General features: G+C 40.0%; 1 protein-coding gene across 1 annotated transcript in view; it reads right to left on the bottom strand.

The window, feature by feature from the left end:
• Positions 1-651: 651 nt before the first annotated feature.
• nsun2 (NOP2/Sun RNA methyltransferase 2) overlaps positions 652-7,465 on the bottom strand; it is a gene marked incomplete at its 3' end in the record, with an annotated part of 26,107 nt that continues 19,293 nt past the window's right edge. The window contains 2 exon segments of the mRNA XM_037693396.1: positions 652-790; positions 6,207-6,287. Coding sequence (XP_037549324.1) covers positions 652-790; positions 6,207-6,287 — 220 coding nt within the window.

Raw genomic sequence — 7,465 nt, 5'->3', positions numbered from 1 at the left:
GGAGGCCCCTTGACGTGACATGGGCTGTCTCTTGTTCCTGTTTTTCTAGTTCTCAAAACGACAGACGCTCGGTTTGTTTTGAGCTCTTTAGCATAGCATTTTTCACACAAAGCTTTTAATAATAAAATCACTAAACAAGTTCTCAGCTTCTTTTTGCAGAGAAAAGCAACTTCTACACGAAGGCAGGGGTTTCATTTTGGAGCTTCAACAAGACGGAGGAACCCCCCCCCCGCCCCCGAGGTCGGCCTGTTAGCTTAGCTCATAGCTTAGTTTCTCAGTTTAGCCACTTTTAACGATCCAAAAACACAAATTTCAGATGGTTACAACAGATTTTAAAGAGAAAAGAGAAAGGGAGGGGTCAGTGAAGACACCGGAGTTGAGTCTTTTGTCATCCGGTGTCTTCAGCAGAAAGAGACAAGAAACGATTAAGATGATAAATAAAATGAGGCTGATAATTTTCATTTATTATGCGATTGATTGATTTATTGTTTATCGTGATGGTCCTAGTATAAATTTGTCATTTTTTTGTTTTTTATCATTTTATTTATTTATTATTTAGTGTGCGCAGCCTATATTCGGGTGCACTCTATAGACCGGCGATTACGGTAGATGTGTGTTTGCAGGCTACACCACGAGCCAGGCAGGACATACTCATTTGTTTGGCCTGAGCGTGAGCGTCCTCCTCCAGCTTGCTGAGGAAGGGGTTCTCCTGAGTCAGCAGCACTTTGATGTCCTCCGTGCTCACTCTGATTATCCTGGAGCGAATGTACGGCTGAAGAATGTAGATACCCTGGAAAGGACATACGTGAAATGTGGACGACAAAGTGCAGACCAAAATAATAAAGAAGAAGTCTTGACGGTTACACTGCACGTGAAAATGAATGTGATGTTTGAGTTCTGACGTCTGGCACTCTTGTTGCTCAGATGTGCTTAATGGCTCGGTGGGGGCTACAATACTGACCAAACAATTATTATTTTTAAACTGGCAGTACGCCACTGTCCCCTGTCCTTGAAGGATTTGATCAGTGAGAGTTTGTAGTTTTTGGGACAAGTGTTTTTCTGGGCTGGTATTGAACAGTGAATGCAAGTAAACCTTAATGCTTGTAGTTGGTAGACTGTGTAAAAGATTTAGTTTTTTGTTCCTGTCTGAGGCAGTGAAAGGGAGGGAGAAATTTTATCCAACACCAGGCGTAATGGCGGAGCCAGGGGGTGGCCACTGGTGGCCTCGGCCACCATAGTTTAATCTTCAGCTACCCTAAATATTTGAGGAACCTCTACTTTTAAGTCAAATAAGACTAAAGAGTAGTTACTTCGAATGATGGGGGTGGCCGGTTTGCATCCATCTATGATAGAGGCCATCTTGGATTTTGATGTGGCAACCCAAGGAACCTTTTTTATTCCTAGATGCATCCATAAACCAAAATTAAATTCCTCAAAAAATACTTAATTGTTCATTTATTGTGCTCACAACTAGCGTGGATGAACAGACGGAAAGACAAAAAAAAAAAAAACACTGCACGAGTAAACGTATATCTAAATATATTAAAAACCTTTAGAAATATGCAAAACACTTAAATGGCACGCTCAATAATCCAGGTAGTTATTTTTGTGCTAAAAAAAAAAAAAGAAACTGTCCAGATGACCTAACTGAAAATTGTTGGATTGTATACCTGGATTGTTGAGCATGGACTTTGATGGTTTTGAACCAGTTTGACATAACTGTCGACGAGGAAGAGAGCCGGCACTGAAGGAGGGGGCGTGCCAAAGATACCATCTTAGCACCAACATAACTGGTTTGTTCCACTTTGGAGTAAGCTGTTGGGAGAAGAATCAGTTTTGTTGTGCGTTTCCTTGACTGATGAAGCTGTCTGGATGGAAAGATGTTTGTGTAAAAAAAAAAAAAAAAACTGTCCAGATGACCTGACTGAAAATTGTTGGACGCAACACTTCTTTCAGCTCATCCCTCTTCAGGGGTCTCCTCCATCTCTGTCCTCTTCATCCTCTGTCCTCACTCCAACTACCTCCATGTCTCTAACTACATCCATATATCTCCTCTTTGTCTTTTTCCTGGCATCTGCATTTCTAACATCCTTCTACCAATATCAAGTTCAAGTAGGTTTTATTGTTATTTCATCACGTGGTACATGAGGTGGAATGAAATTATCAGGGTCCCAGTGACATTCAATAGCAAAAACATAAAGTGTAAAAAGAAACAGTAAAGAAGGATCTAAGATATCAACTAAGATATACGAAAAACACTAATAGTGAAAAACAATACGCTGAACAGCAGCAGCAGCAATATTCACACTGTCCCTCCTCTGGACATGTCCAAACCACTGTCCCTCCTCTGGAAATGTTCAAACCACCGTCCCTCCTCTGGACATGTCCAAACATCTCAGTCTGGTCTCTCTAACTTTATCTCCCAGTTGTTCAACCTGTGCTGTACCTCTGATGATCTCATTCCTAATCTTATCCATCCTTGTCTCTCCTAAGGAGAACCTCAACATCTTCATTTCTGCTGCTTCCAATTCTTTCTCCTGACTTTTTGTCCATGTCTCTGTCTCCAGACCAGACAACATAGCTGGTCTCACCACTGTCCTGCTGTTCTCATTCATGTCCTGTATCGGTCTAACACACTCCTCTGCCACTCCAGATTTCCTCATGCAACACCACACCTCCTCCCTCGGCACCCTGTCATCCGCTTTTTCTAAATCCACAAAGGCACAATGGAGTTCTTTCTGACCCTCTCTGTACTTCTCCATCAACATCCTCAAAGCAAAGATGGCATCTGTGGTGCTCTTTCTTGGCATGAAACCATACTGCTGCTCAGTCACCTCTCATCTAAGTCTTCCTTCCACAACTCTCTCCCAGATCTTCATCGTGTGGATCATCAACTTAATTCTCCTGTAGTTGCTACAACTCTATACATCACCCTTGTTCTTAAAAATGGCCACCAGCACACTTCTTCTCCATTATTCAGGCATTTCGTCTCCCTCAAATATGCCATTGAATATTTGAGTCAAAAACCTCACTCACCTCCACTGGTATGTCATCAGGTGCTACTGGTTCAGGTTTGGTTTATTTGTCATATGGAAAATCAACACAAGGTCAACAATGCAATGACATGCTGAGGACGAGAAGAACCGTTTCAACTCGCCAATAATAAAAAAACACAACAACAACAAGAAATATCAAAGCATGCAGCAAAAGTACTATAAAATACTACTAAAATACTAAGAACAAAGCCCAAAGTTGAAAAGAAATATATCTACAGTGTGGTTCGGTTAGCAGTGAGGTTCTTTCAACGTCATGGTTCTGTTCTGTTAACAGCGTGATCTTGTTAGCAGGTCCAGTCAGCAGCTTGATGGTAATAAGGACCACTGCAGCTGCCCTCACAGACGGCAGTCCAGAACCGGGTCCGGAAGACAAGAGAACATCCAAGGTTTCTCCACAGAATCGAACGGGTCCGTAGAGTTCGGTCCACGCAGGCAGGTGGAGGATCATGGAGACAGCTGCCATGACATGCCAGAGCCTGAGCCCGAGGCTGGAGGGGGGCCAGGAACTGAACCACAATGTCAGGGTGGCAAGGCAGCAACACACAAAACTCCACAAGTGTGTCGTGGTCATACCCATAGCGTGGGTGTGCAGTGTAGGTGCAAAAAAAAGGTTAAAACAAGAACAACAGGAATAAAAAAAGATGGAGTCGAAGCGGAGCTCCCATCGGTGCAGCCATACTGCCTCGCTCGTGACGTCACTCTCCTGCTTCAATCTTTTCAGAGCTTTCTGGACTTCACCTTAGAGCAGGCATGGGCAAACCCCGGCCCGCGGGCCATATACCCTGTTGGGCTTTTTAATTGGCCTGTCGAAATTGTCCAAAATTTGGACAATAAAAAAAAATTAAAAAATTTTTTTTTTAATACTTTGTTTTTCAGTGGTGCTGAGGTAAAATTTAGGGGTTCTTAAGCACATCCAAAAAAAAGGTTAAAATCGCCACTGGTTCAAATTATATTTAAAAAACTGAATTTAATAATAAAAAAATTTTAAAAACTGGTGTCGTTTTACCTGTAGTTCCAGCATTTCCCCAGTAGAGGTGCACTACAGACACTGGTGTGTATTACAGGCAAGGGGAGAAGAAGTAATTTCTTCTACGCTTTTATTTTTACTTTGCCCTACGAGCTCGTCTGTAAAAACGTGTTTATCAAATAAAAGTGTACGAGTGCCGAGTGTTTAAAATGGGGTGGACAACAACATATTGTTTCACTGAAGTCCAGTCAAAGGCAGTTTTTATGTCAAGAACCTGTCACGGTTTTCCAAGAGCACACTTTGCTTACTGCTAACTATGCTAGCAAGTCTTTCTCCGATGGCAATTTTTTTCCAAATGTTTCCACCGTTTCTTTCCAATGTTTCCAAAAAAAAGGCCAACAAATTGTAATTTGTAGTCACGGTAACCATATTTTGACTTGTGCACTGTCTTCTTTCACTTTTAAGTTACACAAGCCTCTGGACTGGTCAAGCTGTGGAGAGACGAGGTGGAACACCAGACCTGCGATGATCCAGTCTGTAAATGATGCTCTGAGGTCTGGGAAGATGCACGACATCATGCTTCACCCAAACGAGCTCGTTATGCACGACATCATGCTTCACCCAAACGAGCTCGTTATGCACGACATCATGCTTCGCCCAAACGAGCTCGTTACCTCGACCACGTAGACTGAACTTCTTGAGGACGTCGTCCAATGTATAATAACGCCTGTAAACATTTTTATTGGTCGAGTTCTCTGCTAAGTACATTATTTTTCTTTCTTTTTTTTGTGTTTGTTTAAACAATTTAAAACATGACAGTAATGTCACTGTTTAAAGGAAACAATTGCTCAATAAATTAGTAAAATGCAACTTGTTATGTTTGGGTTCTTTCATCTAAGGTAGACATGGAGTGACACATGTACTGGTTTGGATTTTTTTGTTTTTACTGTAACCGACCTTAAAAAGATCTAGAAACATGGACTCAGCAGCTGATCCTCCGTAGAAAAATTATATGGACTACATGCCATGTATTATTTGTTTTATGATATTTAGTGAAGGTTTTTGTTTGTTTAAAGTAATAAATGTCTCTATTTCACCACAGATGAACTGTTCCTGTTGCCATATCTTTTGAAATAAAACGGCACAACACAAAGTAATTTAAACAGGAATGGGTAGAAGATTAAATAAAATTCTATTTATTTCCTAAAAAATATGTATGTCCTAAAAATTAAATTAAAAGAAAAAAAAAAAAAAAAAAAAACAGGAGCAGGACAGGAGTGGGAGTGATTCTGAACAGGAGCAGGAGTCATGTTACCAGGAGTGGGACAGGACAGGATTTTTTTCTGTGGGACCAGGAGTGGGACAGGAGTGAAAATCCACTCCCGTGTCATCCTCTTCTTCACCCTCACTGATCTTTCCCACTTCCTGGTCCACAGTTTCTATGACCTCTACTCTTCTTTCTCTTTCGTTCTATTCGTTCATTAGCTTCTCAAAGTACTCCTTCCATCTTCGTGTCACACTCTCCTCGCTTGTTAGAACATTACCAATGTTTTGTGTTCAACACAATAATTCCTCCTTGGTGTGGTTCGTTTTATATTGTGTTTTTGTACAGGCCTTCACGTACCCACTTGTTCCCCCATCTGTATGCCATAAATACCAGTTCACCCAGTCTCATGTGAACCCAGGATGTGACCCCCTTCCAAACAATTCAGTTTAAATATACTTTATTAATCCAAAAGGGAAATTATTTGTTGTTGTAACTCATTATCCTCATTTCATTATTAAATTATTAATTATTATCATTATTTCATTATTAAGTATTAAACCCCATCAAGTGCTGGCAATTCCTCTACAAGGCAGCCTGTGTCTGGTGGCTTTCACTCACTATTTCTACTGACTGTCAAATGCTCCAGCAACTGCCTGATAACAACCCCTCCTACTCATTCTGTCACCCATTTCTGGTGCACATTCCTGTCCAGCTCCTTACAAACTGAACCAGTTACATCCCATCACTAGTCTGGATGTGGACCAAATTACCTCCCAATCAGATCAGTCTGTCTGGGAACTTATTTTAGTCAGAATTTGTTTTTATTTCTCTGAAAATCATTTCATGTGAGAATTGATATAGACTGATGACTGGCCTTTATCAAATGCTTTATGTTTACGTGTGTATTGTGTGTTACCTCCTGAGCCAGCCTGAAGGCACAACCAAACTCTTCTCCGTCACTGTTACGAGACCACACCTTCACCCCGGTGTTAATGAACTGGGGGGGGGGGGGGGACAAAGAGATAGAAAGCAAATAAAAAGCAGGTTGATTAAATCTGCAAAGTGACATCAATACTCAAAAAAGGATTTATTTATAACCATATAGATTGTACAAATACAGATTATTAGTAATGTTTTTCCAATTACATAAACCTAGTATGCCATAGGAAGGTACGGTAAAGCATGGCTGAAAATCTGCAGCGGGTTGGGTTAAGTACATACATACATATTAAGGAAGGAGGAAAGGAAGGAAGGAAGAAAGGCAGGCAGAAAGGAAGTATGTAAGTACGAAAGGAAGGAAGGAAGTACGTAAGAAAGTAAGAACAAAAGTAAGTATGAAAGTAAGTAAGAATGAAAGTATCAGTAAGTATGAAAGTAACTAAGTACGGAAGTAAGTAAGGAAGTAAAAAAGTAAAAGAAAGAAAACAAAAGTAAGTATGTGACTAAGTATGGAAATAAGTAAGTATGGAAGGAAGGAAGGAAGGAAGGAAGAAAGGAAGTATGGAAGTAAGTAAGTATGGAAGTAAATAAGGAAATATCAATCAACCTTTATTTATACAGGTAAATCCCATTGAGCCTCGAGGACTCATTTACAAGAGAGACCTGATTTCAACAAAGAAAGATGACAACAATGGACAACAGCAACAACAATAAACAGTTATAAAAAGCATACTACAGTTTTTTTTTGTTGTTTTTTTACAAATAGGATGGCTAAAGGAAAAAGGTAACAAAACCAAAAAAACTGCTAGATTCCGAGACAAATGTATAAAACTAAAAACAGGAACATGTCTGCATATTCAAATATAGAAGTAAGTATGGATGGAAGGAAGGAAGGAAGGAAGTAAGTATAGAAGTAAATAAGTAATTAAGGAAGGAAGGAAGGAAGTATGGAAGTAAGTATGAAAAGAAGCAAGTAAGGAAGTAAGCAAGTAAGGAAGTAAGCAAGGAAGAAAGAAAAAGTAAGTAAGAAAGTAGATGTAAGAAAGAAAGAAAAAAGTGTGTGACCAAGTATGGAAGTAAGTAAGTATGGAAGGAAGAAAGTATGGAAGTGTGGAAGTAGGTAAGTATGGAAGTAAGTACGTATGGAAGTAAATAAGTACAGAAGCAAGTGTGGAAGTAAGTAAGTATGGAAGTAAGTGTGGAAGTAAATAAGTATGGAAGTAAGTGTGGAAGTAA

This window comes from Nematolebias whitei, chromosome 19 (genome assembly GCF_014905685.2).
Source record: "Nematolebias whitei isolate Nwh7 chromosome 19, NemWhi1, whole genome shotgun sequence".
Classification (NCBI taxonomy): Eukaryota; Metazoa; Chordata; class Actinopteri; order Cyprinodontiformes; family Rivulidae; genus Nematolebias; species Nematolebias whitei.
Note: the sequence above shows the minus strand (reverse complement) of the source record. Positions and strands in the feature narration are given on the sequence as shown.